Source organism: Herpailurus yagouaroundi, unplaced genomic scaffold, assembly GCF_014898765.1.
Source record: "Herpailurus yagouaroundi ecotype Mexico unplaced genomic scaffold, PumYag 483, whole genome shotgun sequence".
Taxonomy (NCBI): Eukaryota; Metazoa; Chordata; class Mammalia; order Carnivora; family Felidae; genus Herpailurus; species Herpailurus yagouaroundi.
Genome location: NW_024412700.1, coordinates 6,231,422 through 6,250,738, shown reverse-complemented (window position 1 = coordinate 6,250,738; position 19,317 = coordinate 6,231,422). Strand labels below are relative to the sequence as shown.

At 55.9% G+C, this 19,317-nt stretch overlaps 1 protein-coding gene across 3 annotated transcripts in view; it reads left to right on the top strand.

Annotated features, from left to right (window-relative positions):
• VIPR2 (vasoactive intestinal peptide receptor 2) overlaps window positions 1–8,987 on the top strand; it is a 69,839-nt gene extending 60,852 nt beyond the window's left edge. For 2 of the 3 annotated variants that reach the window (XM_040464594.1, XM_040464593.1), the window contains 7 exons: window positions 203–353; window positions 1,030–1,090; window positions 2,555–2,624; window positions 3,140–3,231; window positions 6,244–6,373; window positions 6,447–6,488; window positions 7,169–8,987. In XM_040464594.1, the coding sequence (XP_040320528.1) occupies window positions 203–353; window positions 1,030–1,090; window positions 2,555–2,624; window positions 3,140–3,231; window positions 6,244–6,373; window positions 6,447–6,488; window positions 7,169–7,342 (720 nt within the window). In that variant the 3' untranslated portion in view covers window positions 7,343–8,987. Of the gene's footprint in view, window positions 1–202; window positions 354–1,029; window positions 1,091–2,554; window positions 2,625–3,139; window positions 3,232–6,243; window positions 6,374–6,446; window positions 6,489–7,168 lie in introns of those variants that run through there. The other variant, XM_040464595.1, reaches the window with a different exon arrangement.
• The last annotated feature ends 10,330 nt before the right edge of the window (window positions 8,988–19,317 follow it).

Genomic DNA, 19,317 nt, shown 5'->3' with positions numbered 1-19,317 from the left:
CCTCCTGCCCGTGTTTCTCTCCCAGCAAGTTCTGGGTCCCAGGGTTGTGGACGCCAGGGGCCTCACTCTAACACTGCTGTGCTGGTGTCCTCAGCTCGTCACACAAACGTGTGCCTGCTTGTGCCCTGGAGCACCTCTGCCCACCGTGAGCTGTCTTATCACGGCCTGAACATGTTCTCTTGCTCTGTCCGTGACTTTCCAGGTCGGCTGCAAGCTGAGCCTGGTGCTTTTCCAGTACTGCATCATGGCGAACTTCTACTGGCTGTTGGTGGAGGGGCTGTACCTGCACACCCTCCTGGTGGCCATATTTTCGCCCGGCCGACGCTTCGTGGCCTATCTCCTAATCGGATGGGGTAAGGACTGTCCTCCCCGTGTGTGCCCGACACCCTGTCTCCCACCCTGCAACACTCCAGGCCTCTGCTCCTGCCCCTCTCATCTATAAATGCAGACCTCTCAGTTCAGAAAACCCTTTCCTGCCCCTGTACGATGCACTTCAGGTCCTATCAGGAGGGGCTTTTCTCGGGTGACTAGGTTCCTGGAGACAACACCTGCATATTTCTGGGAATCAGGAACCTGGTTTAAAGCTATTCTAAGCTCCCACTCCTGGGGCTCCCCCAGTGGTGGGAAAGTCAGAAAGAAGGGCCTTGGAGGAGAAAGCCCTCTACCAGGAGGTCCCAATGACATGCCAGGTAGCAGGAGCCTCCCCTAGTCAGGACTGGAAGGGCTGTGAGGCCACGAGACACCCACGTTCACAACGAGGGTCACCTCTTGCGATCATTGCCACACTCCAGCCCACGGTAACCACACTCACGATGCACCATGACGCATTCCACCCAGAGAAGCTCCAGCTTTCAAACACATGTGTATCGTCACTGCTTTGTAAGGCATGAGCATAAACTTCTGTGTGCTTCTGAAGCGTTTCCGCTTGATCTTTCCGTCAGAAAGCCCTTGTCTTGCCCACTCTGGTGAAGGAGGGCGCACAGCTGCTAACTAGCACGGGGTTGTGGGGAATCTGGTGTCTTTCTGCAGGCATCCCCACCATCTGCACAGGCGCGTGGACCGTGGCCAGGCTCTCCTTAGAAGACACAGGGTGAGTGCTGTGTTCATACCTCTGCCCTTAAAATGAGACTGAGCTACGCTGGCTACTTGCTGGCATCGTTACGTCTTTGGAAACTAGAAAGAAGTTTATTATCTGCTTGGAAGGCAGGTTTGCATTTGCAGTGGCAGCCACGCGGAGAGCCACGCGGCCATCATTTGAACATGGGGAAGACCTTGACCTTCACAAGGGAGGAATTGTTTGGAGCGGGAGTGTTTGGAGAAGATGTGTGTGAGGGGTGGGAACTGAACCAGGTCCTGCGCGAAGCTGGGGTTGGGATAACGCAGGCAGAGAGGGGAGGAGCATCAGGTAGGAGAAGCAGTGTTCACAAAAGGGAACCAAGCAAAACGCAGGCGCTGTTTGCCCGGAGCCAAGTACGGAGAGGTGACCAGTTGAAGACCAGGTTGAAATGGCCAGCGGGAGTGCAGCTCTCTGAGATAGTTGTCTAAAATGCAGCCTGAGCAGGGCCCAGAGCTCCTCTGTTTCACATACACAGTGAGCTGGAGCATGGCCCCACACTCAGGTGCCACCGGTTCCCCCCATGAATGTTGTGCCTCATAAAGGGCTCTCGGGGTTTACCACTTACCTACTCCTGGTAACAAACCACCCTGAAACTCAGTGGCTTCCATAATCACGGTTTACATGGTGTGTTTCTGTGCACATGGCATTCTCCTGGCCTCCACCCGGCTTGCTCACACGCCACGGGCACCTGCCGGGTTGGCCGAGAGCTGGCGAGTCTGAGGCAGCACCAGCCGGGAGGCTCCTTTCTGTCCTGCAGGTTCAAGGGCTCCACATCCTACTGCCAAAACCAGCTAAGATTCAGAGGCATGGATTGGTCTCTGCCCTTGCGGGGAGGGGCTGCAGAGCCCCACTGTGGGGGTGTGGGTGACAGACGGACTAATGGAGACACTTGCAAGCACCCCATCCTAGTTCCTACCGGGGACCCCCCTTACACTGAAGACCGAGAATGGAGACACCCTGCTAGACAGACACTCCTAGCTGTGCCTGCCTCAGTTGTTCCAGAGGCATTTTGACCCTTCATTCAAGATACAAATACAGGGGTGCCTGGGGGGCTTGAGTTGAGCATCGGACTTTGGCTCAGGTCATGATCTCGCAGTTGGGGAGCTCGAGCCCCACGTTGGGCTCTGTACCGACAGCTCAGAGCCTGGAGCCCGTTTCAGATACTGTGTCTCCCTCTCTCTGTCACCCCTCCAATCATTATTTCTCTCTCTCTCTCTCTCTCAAAAATAAATAAACTTAAGAAAGATACAAATACAAAACATTTGGGAGGTGAGAGGAAATTAATTTTCGGGAGAGAAACTTCCCTTTTCTGATGTTGGCTGGTGTGAACACGAGCTACGCGTCAGGGGCGAGGCCACAGGCAGTGCACAGACCCTTGTGTGCTTGGTTTGTGGATGAATCAGAGGTAACATGATTTTCCTTCTCTCTTTTCAATAGTTGCTGGGATACCAATGACCACAGTGTTCCCTGGTGGGTTATACGAACACCAATTTTAATATCTATTATAGTAAGTAATTCCGGTATCGAAACATGAGTTATCCCTTGGGTTGCACATTTGGGCAGAGAAGGAGCCCCTTTCCCTGTACTGAATATAAATAGCCCTGTTCTACTCGGTCTTGGAGAACCGCACACAAGCGTCCTGGCCCCTTCCCGCAGTCGCAGAGGTGGACTCGTCCCCCTTCAGGATGAGATCTCAGTGAGGGCGGGGGCAGCGGAGAGCTGCACGTTCCCCTGTGGGGAAGGAGACCTGTGGGAGTCACAGTCACCAGGTCACAATGTTAGGGCTCACTTGCTTTTCCCTTTAACATCCCTTGACATCTCACATCTCAAATTCACTTGTGAGACACGAGGCAGTCAAGAGACAAGGCTGCAACTTTGGGGGAGACCCAGGCTGGGCAGGGCTCCTGAGCTTCTGCGACAGGTGCCTGGAGCTCTGTCCCAGGCGAGGAGATGACCCAGGGGGGGCTGACACATCCTGGCCACACCCACCTCACATACAACATGTTGTCTCTATTTGTGCAGGTCAATTTTGTCCTTTTTGTTAGTATTATACGGATTTTACTCCAGAAGTTGACGTCCCCAGACGTTGGCGGCAATGACCAGTCACAGTATAGGTGAGTATGTGTGTGGGTCCAAGGGCTGAGCTGCCTGGAAACCGAGAGTGGGGAGGACAGGCATGTATGGAGAGCAGAGACACTAGAGTCCTGGGTCTGTGCACCAAGAAACGGCCCAGGTTCTCCCCCTTCAGGGGCAGGACTGTGCTCGTGGCTAATTCAGCAGTGTCTTCTCTAAGGGGGGGGGGGGGGGCCGGTGGCCATGGTGCCATGGTTATTATTCGGGGCAAGCCTCCGTCTTTCATTTCAGCATGGATATCCTCCAGTGAGCTTGCTTACCGAAGCATTTGCCCACTTTTCTGTTTTGTAATCTGCCTGTTCTCCTTGGCCACACATTATTTGTGTTTTATGCTTAATTCTTCCTCCCCATCAGACCACGCGGTTCACGCTGGCACCTAATGCCAGGCTTGTGCCTCGTAGTAACTCACGTTTCTTGGCTGAGTAATTACATGAAGATGGTAATCATCTTGGGGAAGAGAGCAGAGGCTAAGTAACTCACCCACAGTCATCCAGCTAATTAATGAGGACCTGAAGACTATAAAAGAACTTAAAGATTCTATAAATTTCTATCAAGAATTTATAAAGAAAAAGTAAAGCCCGCATCTCTGTTATAAAATGGACACTGGTGTGAAGCGGTTGGTCTAGCCCGTGGAAGCCTCAGGATCAGGTAGACCAGGTTTGGAATCTCAGCCACCCAGAGCTGTGTGACCCTGGGCAGGTTATCTGACTAGTGGCCGGGGGTGGCCCCACGCAGTGTCTCCTTCCTCTCCACCCTTTAGACAACAGGAGTGGACCTAGAAGCCAGACAGGCAGTATCTCTCGTGGTCAGAGGCCCGGTGCTGGGTTTACAGACCAGCCAGAGGCCTTGGGGATGTGACTCCACTGCTCTCTGCCTCAGTTTCCTCATCTGTAAAGTGGAAATAATAGTAATTGTCACTAAGGTATGAAGATTAACTGAGTTAATATTTTAAAGACATTTAGTCCCCGGCACTAGTAAGTATTGTGGGGAAGTCTGGTAAACAGATACATCTGCTTGTGCCCCGGGGCACGTGAAATCCAAGGAACCGCTTTCTCTGCCCGGCCCGTCAGAGGAGGCTGCATAAAAGGCCAGACCTAGAGATGGGATCCCACATCGAACCACGAAGGATAAACCTGGAGGTCCTGGAGCCCACCCACACTTGCAGCTCAGGGCTGGGACTGTTCTCGGTTGCCCTGGAAACTGAAATTTTGATTTGGGGACAGTCTGGTCTAGCTCCCATGCTGACCTTTTCTGCGGGTTCTTTGGGAGTGTTCATTAGGTAGGTCTTAGAGATACTTGCTTGTATTTTAGAAACAAACATAAGTAGGGAGATAGAATCTGTTCTTTTTCCAGGATAGCAAAAAAGGCAGAGCATGTCTGTGACGCTGACCTCTGGTTGTATCTTGATGTCTCTTCTCTGTAACTATTGTTATAACGTAGCAGTAACAGAACAGGACCAGCCTCGCTGGAAGTCCCTCTAGAGACAAGCATCATAGCAAGCTGCCGAGGTGCATAGTACAGGAGGGCGTTCAGACAGGCCCCCGTCTCACAGTGAACTGAAGGACACAGGCCCCCCACACAGCCCCGCCTTCTGTCCACAGGCTAATGCTGAACCGAGGTGTCAAGGGCAGCAACCTTGTGAGGTTAGACGTCTGGGGCTGTGAAGGGGCAGTGCTCGCTGATGGGCCGTCCTCTGCGACGAGGCCTAGGTCATACCCCGCGCTTCTGGGGTTTGTGCAGATTGCGTGAAATAAGAGACACCCTGCTTTTTGTAAATGCCACAGGACGTGGTATTTTGTTGTGAGGGAAATCAGAAGAGATGGAAACTTCCAGAACTTACATCCCAGGCTCTAGGTGCTAGCTTTGAAGCATGTGCCTCAAAAATAGGTAAAGAAATTCATGACTTTTTCTAAGCATTGGGTAAGGTCAACGAACTAGAGAAGGTCGGGGGAGGGGGGCCTCCCCCCTCATCTCCCTCAGCATGAGGCTGCGGCGTGTTCATTAGGGCGTCTTGACCTGCACGCACATCACCGGGTGGCCTGACTGGCCTGGGGCCAAGACCCTCATTCTTGACCAGCCCCGACTTGACCCCAATGCTCCTGACACAGACCTTGTTGGAGTCGCAAGGGTCAAATTTGGCCACACACTGGAACCAGCCAGAACTGCCAGGGCCAGTGCTGCCCACAGAGACCTGATTTAATAGGAGTGAGGAGGCTGGACTGAGCTGTTTGAATCCCTGCATGATGGTCACGTGCAGTGGTGACAGTTCCCGGCTCAGAGCAGTTCTCAAAGCAGGGTTCCCAGTCAGCAGCCGTGGCACCTCTGGGAATCTGATAGAAATGCAGATTCTCAGATGACACCCCAGACCTCAGAGCCGGCAGCCCGAAGGTGGAGCTGGCCCTCCAGGTGGCTCTGGTGCGGCTGAGGCTCCAGAAGCACTGGCTTGGAGACAGAGACTGTGTTTGCTCAGGGGATGGCGACGGGGACACAGACAACAGGTGCAGCTGTGGGGAGGGCAGAGGCGAGCCCAGCACATGATGCGGTGAGCGGAAGATCTGCTTTCTGACCTGACCGGGGAGGGCGGGAATGTGACGGACAGAGGGTTTGCACGTGCAACACAGAACGCGTGGGACCCAGAGCGTGGGTCGCCGCCCTGCTGCCACACGTTGCGCTCAGCTGCACCCCTGCCGAGTCTGCTCTTCTGATCCCAGAGTAAAACTCTACCCTTCAGGTGCTGGTGATGGGCCCCGACCCCGGGGCACTAAGGCCCCTCAGGCCGGCGTCGCAGTTGGCGAACTCGTTGGGACATCGTCTCAGAACTTGCCCGGGCATGCTCGTTTTCCTCCCCACGTTGGCACACCCTGACCGTGGCGGGGGCGGGGGTGTCGCTTAAATCCGTGAGATACGAGGCCCAGACGGGGGAGGCCCTGGCCGTGGGCCTGCGTGCACGTGACGGCACAGGCCTGAGCTCGGCGCCCTTCTCTTCGGTGCAGGAGGCTGACCAAGTCCACTCTGCTGCTCATCCCCCTGTTTGGAGTGCACTATATGGTGTTTGCCGTGTTTCCTATTGGCATCTCCTCCAAATACCAGATACTGTTTGAACTATGCATCGGATCGTTTCAGGTACACCTGGGAAGGGACCGTGCCCTCCCCCCAGCTTGGCGAGTGGCCTCTGACGACCCTTTCTCATTTTCAGGGCCTGGTGGTGGCGGTTCTCTACTGTTTTCTCAACAGTGAAGTACGTGCCCTGTCACAGCAGGTGACATTCAGCTTGTGCGGGATTTCCTCATGTGCCCCCCTCCCCCACCTGAACGAGGGTCCAGGTCTGCTGTCGGGCAGCCCCAGTGCCCCAGATGGCCACGGCCGCCTCCTTCTCTCGACACCAGCAGTGCCGGTCGCCCTGGCCTCCCCCGGCCCTGCTCGGGAAGGCGCTCCGGCTGGGTGGTTGGGAGGGACCCTGCCACTCTGCACGGTCACCATCTTGCTCCTTGACCCTGGACATGGGGCCGAGGGGGGAGGGAGGGACACACAGATGAGAATCCTGCTCCCTGAGTTCGCAGCCCACATCTCATCAGAACGTCCATGCGTGAGCCCCTCTGAGCCCTGCTCCGCCCGCTGAATGCCATTTCCCACGTCCTTCCTGTCCTGCAGCTCTGTGTACCTGCTCACCACATCCCTCTCCCTTCCATCAGTTCAAACACCCTTCACCTCTGTCACTGGGCTCCCGAGTACCGACTCCCCACCCGATGTCAGGAAAACCCCCGGTTCCTTCTGTTTTGTCACCTGTCTTCCTGGAGCTCGTTGTTGGGGTGGCGCCTTCTGTCGGGGCCGACCCGGCCCGGGGGGCCTCTCTCGAGGGCACCTGAGTTTACGTTTCCGTGTGACCCCCACTTCCTCATTGCCTTGCCCCCACCGCAGGTGCAGAGTGAGCTGAAGAGGAAGTGGCGGGGCTGGTGTCCGAGCCGGCCCTGCGGCCGGGACCACAGGTTCCACGGCTCGTCCGTCTCGAGGAACGGCTCGGAGAGTGCCCTGCAGCTCCACCGGGGCTCCTGTGCCCCGTCCTTCCTGCAGACAGAGACCTCGGTCATCTAGCGTGCCACCACGCTGCAGACTCCCCAGAGCCCTCGGGCCTCCCCTGGAGCCAGCACCGTAGAGAAATCCTCCATAACATGATGGGGCTGGCCTCTGCTCACCCATCACGGGACTGGGTTACATTGTAACTGGGTCTTAAATCCAGTTAGTGTTAACCTCCAGCAGGTAGATCATTTTGCTCGTAATGTCGTCTGGCCAAATAGACACATTTTCAAAGAGAACAGGGAGACAGAGACGGCCCCTGACCAGAACTCGGGTCCAGCTGTAATGGGAAGAAATCAAGGGGGTTTTCTCCCCTCGATGCCAGTTCTGGGCAGGAGGCAGTGGCCTGACCTGGGGGCTGGGCCCTCCCTCTGCATGACCCCCACCACTGGCCGGTCCCCACTCGGGCAGCCCTCTTGTCTGCAGGACTCATGCACAGAAGCCCTTTGAGGATTTCCGTGAGACTCTGGCCAGTCCAGGTGGAACCTGCCCCTGCTGGGCGCCCCTGCTTTTCCCCTCCTGCCCCAGGGCCTCCTCTCCCTGCTTGTCCACCAGGACAGCCGGCCTGGCCCAAGGAAAGTGCAGAGACAGCTGTCAGATGATAGCAGGAGGGGTGGCACATCACCCCTCAAGGGCACCTGCGCTCTGTGAGGGGCCCTCAACCACTGAAACAGACTCTTCCTGAGGCCACTTCAGGCCTCTTCCCCCAAGAGCAGTGAGAAGGCTGGGCTTGTGGGATCTGGTCATCGGGGCGACAGAGACACTAGACATTTTATTTAGTGGGAGCAGAAACTTATTCTCCTCTTAATGAAAATCATCTTACAGTCATTTCTGTTTAAATGGAGAATTAGTCTAACAAAATATAAAAATGTGTCGAGCGCTTCTGTCCAGAATTGACAAGCAGCAGTCCTAGCTTCCAGTTCCCTTGATGTCTACAGACTTGGAGAGAGGTCTGGGTGGCTGAGCAACCACAGAGGGAGCAGGAAGTCAGCGAGCAGACTGAGGCCACACTGTCCCGGCCCTGACCCTGCACACCCACTAGACGGGCCAAACCCCGTCCGGCTGCTGCACTCAGTTCCTCAACCCTTTTTATGATACCGCTGCCCCCCCAAAATGAGGCCACTAAGTCTTCTTCCTGAGGCACCACAGACCGAGGCCACAGGGCCAACGGCCTCAGTGGCCGGTGCCAGGGAGTGGGGTGGGGCAGACGGGGGCAGGCCAGAGTGGAAGCTGCTAGTCTTGGGTCCCGCAGCTCAAGTTGGTGTGTGTAAAAGGCCTGGACAGACAGGGACGCAGAGCGGCTGCGTTCAGAGGCCACCTGGAGCCAGGGCCCCCACCTCAGATGATTTACTGTAACCGGGTCCACGTGACCAGCGGAGAGCCAGACCCAGGCTTATGTGGGGCCGCAGGCTGTGCTCCTGCGTTAGACATGCACTGGCCATCCGGGGACCTTCTCCTCAGCCGGCATGGCCAAGGCCCAGTGAGGCGTCGACCGGTCTGTCTTGCCTGGGAACGGGAAAGGGGACGGGAAATTGAATATTTACTAACAGCAGGAGCTGGTGGTCTAAGAATCAACATGTGTCATCTTAAATGTTGTCAATGTGTATGGAACACCCACAAGTCACATGTGGAAACTTCAATAAAACCCCATTTCCTATCTGTAGGCTGGTAGACTCACTCTGCAAGTCCTGTGGTCCTCGGGTCTCACACTGATGAGAGGTTGCACTGTTTAGCTGAGCACCATCACCTTCAGGGGAAATCCACACCTAAAGCGGAGCTCTGATAGAGGAGGGAAAGGAGAAGGCATTGGCACCTTCGCGGCCGCTGGAAACAGCCACCCTTCCCCAAGGCACTTAGGCCGCCTTCCAGGACACCCTCCTTAGAGCATCCTGGTCCACGGTCATCGTGACTTACAGTGGCCCCGGCAGCCCTGGGGGTGAGGGCCCTGCACACACACAGGAACCCGAGAACCTGCTGACCGGGGGCAGGGCCGACACACGTGTGCACGCACGTGTGCGCGTGTCTGCACGCTGACCCCAAGCCTCACGTATGTCACAGCCAAATAAAACCTAGCTCTGGCACACTCCCTGCTCACCCAGACACCTCCCTTCAGGAGGACTGCCACACACTGCTAGAACTCAGACCTGCAGGAGGCCAGACTGGAAGCAGGTGAGACGGACCAGCTTGGGCGAGTTTCCTGCGAGCAGAGCAAGAGGGCGGGAAGGAGAGGCGGCTCGGTGCCCGGTGCCCGATGCCCGGTGCCCGGCCGAGCCCCAGGCCTCCGGGTATCCGTCTGTTGTGAGCTATTGGCGGATGGAAGGGTCCAGTCGCTGAGGGGAAGGACGCCTGGGGAGAGGGCGGGGCTGAGTGTGCTTGGGGGCCCCCCTGAGGAAGACCCCGCCTCTCCACCGATGGCAACGTGTGCGCGCTCCTTTCTAACCATCAAAGGCGGTTTTCAAGTGGCCTTTTTTCAGGCTACAGAAATTAAATGGAGGAGTTATGGAAGTTCAAACATTATGGGCAAATGTCACCTACCATGTGAAAAATCTCTGAATTCCGTCTCCCATCTGCCCCTCCCGCTTCTGGAGGTAAATATTATGAGTCATTGATATGGTTCCCAGTACTGTCCTCTGTTTATGCAAACCTCTGTCTCCCGCTCTCCCTTTCTTCTTGGTCGTCGTGGAAATAAGCTCATACTCTTGTGTAGAAGCTTCTGCAACTTTCTTCTTTGGTTAGGACACATTGTGTGGATCTTGCCTGTGAACCTACAGTCGGGCTTTGTTTTTAACAACCGCACGCTGTTCCGTGGCACGCGGTGTATTGGTTTGTCCCATCCACGCCCGCCGATGGACGTTTCGCGGTTTGGCGAGGGCTTGGACGTTTGCCCTCGTGCTCCCACAACAAAAGCTCCCGGAAGAGGAAATGCTGGGTACGGGCACACAGTCAGCTCCGGGCAGCAGCAGTCCCTCTCGCCAAGGCTGTGGTCCTCACCCACGAACCCCAGCATCACGACATTTCCTCTCTTCCTGGCCCCCAATCTGCCTGCCTTGAGGCACGAGGGTTGTGAGCACTTCTTTGCTCCTGATTTAAGGCAGAGCCTCAGCCTGGCCCATTGACGTTGCGGTCAGATGGCCAGCTCCTTTTCCCTCCTGGTGGCCGCCCCACCTCAACACAGGTCTGCTGAGATTTTACAGATTAACTTCTTTAGTCCTGGGAAACGGGGACGAGACACAGCAGAGGCCGTGGGAGATTTGCGTCACGACCGCCAGGTACTTGAAGAGGCACCGCTTGGCTTGTGGACCTTGCAAAAAGATGTAGGGCATCTTTTATACAGAAAAGTGTTCTTTGGAAGATGGGAAGAAAGATGCCTGCTTCCTTCATCCTCTCTAAAGGTTTCACAGGGAAAGTGGAGCGGGCAGAGGTGGTCGGCAGGTGAGCTCCTCGCTCATGGAAACAGCCCCACCTCTGCCTGCCCAGGGGTGTCCCAGACGGAGCCCTGAGTGGCAGGTTGGAGCGTGAACACTGACCCCCAGAGCTAGCACAGGACCTTGTAAGATTCAGGATCATACATATCCTCTCATGTACTGAAGGTTGCAGGTAATGAAGCCAAAGAAACAGTCCACAAACCCAGTACACCTTAGAAACACGGCTTTTATGGCTTAACTAATTGTGAATCTGGAATATGCAAACTTTGTTATTTTCAAATCATAACATAAATAGAGTCCTTTCAGACTTGAAAACACACTACACTAAAGCCCGCTACCAGGGGACTCACGCTTCTGCAGAGTTTTACCTAGTGTGGGTAGATTATGGTCTCCCAAATCGATTAACCTGCAGTGGAAACCCTGATCTGTTATTAGCCCTATGGAAGCTGGACGTGTGGAAGGCACAGTCTCCATAAACTTAACTCCAGTTTTGCATGTTTGCACGAAGCACACACACTGTGCGGACGGGATGCATTTCCATGCTGCCTCCGTGTTGCCTCTGGACAGGGTTTTGGCTGGCTTCCCGCATCCTTCTCTTCCCTCCTTCCAAAGAGAGCTCCTCCTTGTCAGACAGCCTCTGGGGCTTTGAGATGGGGAACTGCAGGCAGAGAAGAAGGCCCAGAGAGGCCTCCGTCTGGGCAGGGTTGGTGGACACAGCCCAGGAGCAGCTCCAAGCCGAGAGCAAGAACTGAGGGAAAAGGAGACCAGGAATGGTGTCCACGGCCCAGGAATGGTGTCCGTGCCGTAAGAAAACATGTGAACTACTCAAAATTCCTTCAGATGCATGGACTTTGTGCTTTTTTTTTTAAGTTCATTTATTTCGAGAGAGAGAGTGAGAACCAACTGGGGTGGGGCAAGGAGGCAGAGGGAGGGAGAGAGAGAGAAAATCCAGCTCTGTGCTGTCAGCACAGAGCCCAATGTGGGGCTCACAAACCGTGAGATCACGACCTGAGCTGAAATCAAGAGTGGGACACTTAACGGAGCCACCAGGCGCCCCGGACTTTGTGCTTTTGATCCCCTAGAACACTTCCCTGCGAGTGAAACCGCGGCTCACCCACCGAGGAGCACATCGGGTCTGCGTTGTGCCTAGTTACCCACATGTGCGTTGTCTGTCGGTGCATCTGAGCCCGTGACTGCTCACGGCCTTGCAGAAGACAGCACCTGCAGTTCAGCAAGGGAAAGAAGGGTTTTGAGGGAGAGACGGGCCCTAAGTGCCGTGAGAGGGGATATGTGGAACGGACAGAGGAAACGTAGGGCCGACATCGCTAATGCTTGCGGAAGGGCTCTACTCAGCTCTGCGGAGGAAGGCGGGCGGACGGGCAATCACCAGATGCTCACGGTGGGTGAAATGGGTGCTCCTTGGAAGCCCGGGAGATTCCCAAGGCTTTTGAGCTGCGGAATGACACGGCTGAGGCAGTGTTTTGGGAGGTGAATTGGGGGGGGGGGGCGGGGGGGGGGTAGGGTCCGGTATGGACATCCGTGCCCTGGCCTGTGCAGGATGGGGAGGAGGGCAGGGGCCAGTGAGGCAAAGAGAAGGGAGCCACACCCTTGGCAGGGCGGTTCAGCCAGGAGGTGGCGCCGGGACGGCAGAGGAGTCCCTGGACGCCCATAGGGCAGTGACCCACCTGCTGACAAGAGACTGCGTGTTCACGCCCTTGCTCTGGCACCGTCAGAATAAAATGAACGCATTTAAAGATTCGTCCGGGGGCACTCGGGTGGCTCAGTCGGTTAAGTGTCTGACTCTTGATTTCGGCTCAGGTCATGACCTCACGGGTCGTGGGTTCAAGCCCCACGTCGGGCTCTGCACTGAGGGCTTGGGGTTCTCTCTCCCTCTGCCCCTCCCCCCTCCCCCCCCCCCTCTCGCTTTCTCTCCCCCCCTCTCCCTCGAGAACGGAAAATAAAAATAAAAAGATACTAGTTGGCTTATGGAACTAACAGCCTTTGGTTTTTCCTGCCCTGTGGAAGTTTTTCTTAGGAAGGAGGGTGTCCGAGGGCCTGGGTGGTGGGGCGCCTCCTCCTCTGTCTGCCGTGCTCGCATAGGTGCATCTCAGACCCACTCACACCAGAAGGGACACGGGGGAAAGACAACTGACACCGGAGCACCTCACATGAGTTCGGACAACCCCAAACCAAACTGATTCCACATGCTCTTTTCACTGACCTGTGAAACCAGAAAGAAATCTGTGCATAAGATCTACTCGACTGGGTCCAGGCGAGAGCGAAGAGAGGGCCTCCAGCATGAATCTGAGTCGCACCCGGCGAGCCGCTCTCGGCTACACGTGCCCTCCGCTTTAACAGACGGTAGCTCCACACTGAGACCCCAGCGTGACCACCTGCCCCCCCCCCCCACACACACACACACTCTGCTGTCAACGGGCTCCCAGGAGCAATGTGATTTTAAGTGAGTCACACCCCAGAATCCTATTTGGGGATTAGCCAAGAGGTGACACCAGGATGGCAGGGGCCGTGAGGGGCCGTGAGGGGAGGGGTCCGTCGTGAGAATTACCCTCCAGGGTCAGCAGACAGGATTGCCGGCCGAGCTCTGGAATGGCGAATCAAGACAGAGGTGGCAAAGCCCCACGGGAGGGAGGAGAGGTTGGGCGGGACAGTCACGCCCCAAACGCGAGGCAGGCTGGGTCCCGAACCGCCTCAGAGCACCGCGAGGGTGGCGGTGTGGCACTGTGCCCCCTGTGCCGCAGGCACCGCTGAGAAAACCCGTGAGCTGGGCCCAGGTGTGCCTCACGGACCCTGTCATAGGGGCCCCCGGCGACCCCACAAGGAGGGAAGGCGAGTCCTGGGTCCACATCTCTCAGCACATTTGTCCGGCCGGCCTGCTCGCCCGCAGCGGCTGCTGTGGGGGCCGAAGCAGGTTACCGGGGATGGCAGGAAACCACCCCACATCGTCGTAGTGCCCCCAGACTCTGGTCAGCACCACACGCTGATGACGTCCCTGCCACCGGGGGCGGCGTCCACCCTTCGGTCAGCACAGCCCAGATGGGCGCTTTGCTCGGGCCTCGAGGTGAACGTGCCCCCAGAGCTGGCACCACAGCAGCCCTGCTCTCAGCCCCTACTGCGTGCCTGCCGGTCGTCTGGCTTGTTTGGGGGTGAGAGCCGATAAAGCGATACATAAAAACACCAGTCCTGTAAAGGGGCCGGGGGAGGGGGAGTGCCTGGCTAAGCATCCGACTCAATTTCAGCTCAGGTCACGATCTCAGGGTTTGTGGGATCGAGCCCCACGTCAGGCTCCGTGCTGACAGCATGGAGCCTGCTCGGGACTCTCTCTGTCCCTCTCTCTCTGCCCCTCCCCCACTTGCACAATTCTCTCTCTCTCTCTCTCTCTCCCCCTCCCTGTCTCAAAAAACCCACCAGTCCTGTGGCCATCCAGCCAGTGTCGCACTGGCCCGTCACACTAAGGTCTCCCTAGGCTCCCCATGCAGTCCCCTCCTGTTTCTGGCCCTGGCCAGGGTGGATTCCCTGCATGCAGGACGGTTCTTTGGATGTGAGCACCCGGCAGAGGAAATTAGAAAGCGGCACAGGCTTCAGCTTCCTGGGGGTCTGTGCTGGGACCTTCAGGCAGAGTTGAAATGCACGTGATGCTCCTGGCCCACGGCGTCAGCGCTGCCCTGGAGAAGCCGCAGCGTTTGCAGTGGTTTGGGGTAAGCTCCTGACTGATCTGGGCCTCCTGGCCACCCTCCCGCCTATTTTGAGGACCGTCACACTCCCACTCATGTGGCCCCTCCACCAACTCCTTGCCCACGTGCACAAAACTCATGAAGACACACGACTGGGCTGGCCGGCCAGAGACAGTGGGAGCCTGAGGCCGAGGACGCGCCACGGCAGTCTGGGTCTGGGTCAGCGGGGACGCTCAGGAACCCTCGGTGAGCAGCGCGGCAGGCTCCGGGCAGCCCGCCTTCGGGGAGGGTGGTGGGCAGACCGGCTGGAGAGCTCACTGGGGGCGGCTGCAGAAGGGAGCCCCCCAGCTCCAGGAAGCGAGGCCTGCTTTCCACCAGACGCCCGGGGAGGGCTTGTGGAGAGGAGGTAAGAGAGAAAATCAACTCCAGAGCCCCCGGGGCCTGGGGGGACGTGGGGAAGCATCTCTGAGAAACTTTTTGAAAATACATGTAACTGCAGGTTGAAAGAATGATTGTTTGCAAAGGCTACGAGAGAAGCGAGATGCTGGACTCTCCTCTGAATAAAGTTCCTGAGAGTCCATCCAAGCCCCAGCCCCCTTTCCTTCCCCTTTGGATGTGGGGAAGGTCCGGTCGATGTTTGCCTCCCCAGCCCCCGTTCTGGCGTCAGCGCCCTGCTTGAGACACGGCCGGTGCTCCATCCGGTGACAAAGCCGAGAGGTGTCCTCCCGTGGGATCGGCCACACCGCCCTGCAGCCCCTCTGTCCTTCCCTACTCTTCCAGAAAGGCCCTGAGGCCTAGTCGGTTTCAGCCAGTGTTTCAGCACTCGTGCAGGGTGCACGCTCCAGAGAACAGGAGTCATTCCGGAGGCAGAAAGGGGACAGTTGGGCCAGGAGCCCTGGGACTTTCTCACGTAAATGAGAGGGGAACCTAACAGGCACCGAGCCCGTTTGCTCTCTGAGGGGCTCCTGCGGCCTTCCTGGCTCTCAGCCCTCCCCCAGGCCCACCTCCGTCCAGGGGCAGCTGATCAGAGAGGGGTTCAGTGAGCACTTTCCAGCGGACGGGATCCCAGGGGCTCCAGCCGTTCCCGGGACGGGTGAGGCGGCACGTGCCAGCTTGTGGGAGGCCCTACAACTGCATGGACGAGGGGTCCCCGTGAGCAGCACAGCCTGGGGGTTAGCAAGCAGACCCTGGGTCCAGAGGACCCACGTGTGAGCCCTGAACTCCCTCCACCTGCTGGACCTGTGGCCGGTTCAGGACTTCTGAGAGGATGCGGTTGTTAACTGGGGAAAGCCCTGGAATCGGTCCTAATCCTAGTAAGAGCTGAGGGTTAGCTGTTGCTACTTCTTAACAGAAGGGAGGTCCAGCTCCCTGTAAAGAGCTTATAAGTAACTAAGAAAAATACCGACACTTAGAAAATGGGACTTAGGGAAATGTTCCTTCCAGCTAGTGAGCTCGTCTCTCGGGGTTTTCCTAATCAAATATTCAGAGTTGTGCACAGGGATTCACGTACAAGGACCGTCATCGTGAGGGACCTTGGATGACGTGGTACAGGACTGTCATCGTGATGTTATTTACAGTATCAATGTCAGAGAATTGGAAGCAATAAAAATGTTTGATCGAGAAAGGGTGGTGAAGTCAGTTGTGGTTTAGACTCCGAACGGAGACTCTGACGTGGGAGAGGTCACTGCAAGGAGCACGAGGGCCGCGTGCCAATCCTTCTGAGAAGCGCGTGGAGTCAGCCACATACAGGCCGGGCACCCTGAACAAGATCAACATTACGGGAAAGAGCTACGTGTGGGCCGGAGGAACAAGTAAGCACCCTGTGTAATCGGAGGGGCATTTACTGCCTGAGGCAGCTCTCGGGTCCGACCCGAAATGCGCACCCGTGTGCGTGCCTGTAGTAACCACCTGCCGGGCACACCGTGAGCAATGCAACACAAATTAGTGAGCCTACTATGCGCCTAGCAAGGGTATTAAAGGACAAAACGTGGGCACTCGGTGATCAAATGTACTGGAGAAGGAGGCCACCTCACGTAACACGGTCTCGGCACAGTGCACACGACGGCACATCTTCAGGTAAGCAGCGCGTCTTCCTGAGCTCCAAACCCAGATCTCCACCTGCGTGTCCCACATCCCCTGACATGCCGTCCCACTCTCAGCAGCCTCCCACATCAGAATGACAAGGAGTCAACTCGACAGGAAGACAAAGTCCTAGATGTGCAGGCACCTTATGAGCCTCAAGACACGTGAAGCAAGACGGACAAAATTAAGAGAGGAAATAGATAAACCCACCATCATAGCTGGAGAGTTAAACACACCTCTCTGTCTGGAATTGACAGAAAAAGGTTATAAAAAATCAGTAAAGATGTAGACAAATGTGAGTAATATTAACCAAAAATATCAACCAAATTGGCCTAATCAATGCACATAGAGTACTTTACCCAGCAACTGCAGAATGTATATTTTTTCAAATACTCATGGAACCTTGACCAAAATACACCATACGTTAAGCCATGAAGCACGTCTTAACAAATTTCAAATGAGCGAGACCATACATGGTAGGTCCTCTGATCACAATGGAATTAAACTAGAAATCAGTAACAAAAAGAACAAGGAAATATCCAACAGTAAGTTAAGCAACTCATGTCTGAATAGATCAAAGAAGGAATCATAAAAAAAAGATACGATATTTTGAACCAAATGAAAACAAAAGCATAGTGCATCAAAATCTGTAGCATACAACTAAAACAACCCTTGGAGGAAATTTCATAACTTAAACTCTAGACGTTAGGAAAGAAAATCAGAGAAGTCAATGAACGACCTTGCTTCCACTTTGCGAGAACACAACAGCCTCTTCCCCAGAGGGGAAGTCCTCTGCCCTGACAAGCCGGAAGCCCTGGAGTCTTCCAGAATTCTTCCTTATCCAGCCCCCGACCGTGGCCGATACACCCAGGCATCTTCCTGCTACGGCCCGCCTTCTCCCTCTCTCATGCTGCTCCGCGTTCCCCTCTTTGTAGCCTCACTATCCGCGAGGGGCCACAGCAGCAGCCTCCTAACTGATCTCTCAGCCAGACTGGCCCGCCGCTACCTGTGCCCCAAAGCAGCCACGGAAACCGCTCCCTGGCGTGTCCCGCGGCGGCGTGGGGCCCAGAGCCCCGTCGCCTTCGGTAGCCCTCCACCACCATAAACGTGGGAGTGTCGCAAAAGCCTCACACACGTCCTCTGCTCCCCCCACACGGACGGGCCGGCGACCCCTGCCACAGCCGCTCTGGCCGGAATGCCCTCCCCCGCCGCACCACAGGCAGATGGCCCGTCTCTCTCCAAGTGGGATCAGCCTCCAGGAAGTCCTGCGTCACGTTTCCCAGTTTGCCGTTACCCCCCCTCTGTGCTGCTCGTCCTCTGACTTCTGCAAACCTCCCGCACCCCTGGTGATAAGGCTCACTGGGGAGGTCCCAGGCTCCCTTTTCCGGACTCTGAGGTCCTGAGACAGGAATGAGGTCTCGGACACCCTGCATCCTCATCCCTGAGACAAGTCACTGCAGAAAGCGGGTTCCCATCAACTGGCCCCATAACGATTGGCGGATGATGGCTGAGGAGAGCAAGCTGCCTCCAAAAGTATGTAGGGATCTGGCCCACCTTACGAGGTAGCACCTCACAGACATATCCCCTGGGATTTTTAAATCCATGAGGTGGATGTTTCAGAACAAACTGGCCAACAGGCTCCTGCGGGTTTTATTTCCAATCAGGTGCATCGTGCATGGACACTTTCCTCTGCGGGGAGCGAGAAAACAGCTACTTAGTGACAGACTTCCTAAAGACTAGCCTCAAGAGACCTTTCCAGGAAATACAGATCCCGGTACATTTTAAACCGGCTCTTCACAAATGTTTCAAGGTGCTCGTTCTGCACGTGCACGGAGGAGGCACCTGTACCCGAAGACCAGCCGCCCAGGTGCCCCTGGGGCCGCGGGATGCGGCCTCAGCACCTGGGACTTCACAGGCTGCACAGCTGTGCCTGGTGACAGGACACCTAGGGAAATCGAAGCCGGAGGAGAGGCCAAAGCCCTTGGGGGATTTGTGCAATTACCCGTCCTTCTTCAAATTACCCGTGGAGAACGGTGTACGGGGCACGGTGACCTCCGGTATGCATCGCTTAGGAATGCGGACCGCAGATTTATTAACATTCACCTATGTCCTTAAGAAGAAAAATTGGTTTTTTTTTCCTGAAGGGTTCGAGATGTTTACTAAAAGTTTCCATGAGGATAGCCCCCAAGGTTGGGGGGGTGGGTTGCGGGCTTTGGCCGCTCATGCTAGATCAGGTCAAGATTATATAGGCCTTGGGCTTACTTCCTTGGAAATACATTTGAAAATATTCAGTTTTACAAGGAACAAAAATTAATTTAAAATACAGTGACTCATTTTTTCAAGCATGTCACTTTGGTTCCTATCTGCCTTAGCACAAGATACTTGTTGCTATGGCAACCGGTACAGAATGAAAAATAATCAGTCCAGAAATTTCAGAGTTCTTCTTCCTCAGAGAAAAAGTTCCTGGTTTTGTTTTGATGGGATCTTTTCCTTAAGATCATCCCGTTCTCAAATGGCAGGTGGATCTGGTTTGGAGCCAAAGTCGAATAAGGCGCCTATTTCGCAGCCACACTGTCTGAGCATCCGGCTTCCCTCCAGCCACCCCTGGGGAAGAGCAGCTAGAGCTCGGGCCGGACCAGGGACCCGCAGGCGGCGAGGAGCCGGCTGGAGTCCGCCGTCGGGTCCTCGCAGATGTCCCCCTGACCGGGCGGCTCAGCTCTGCTGCTGCCTGTTGCCGTAAATGGCAAATCCAGGCCCCGCCAGCCCCCAGGAGGTGCAAGTCCAGAGCATACAT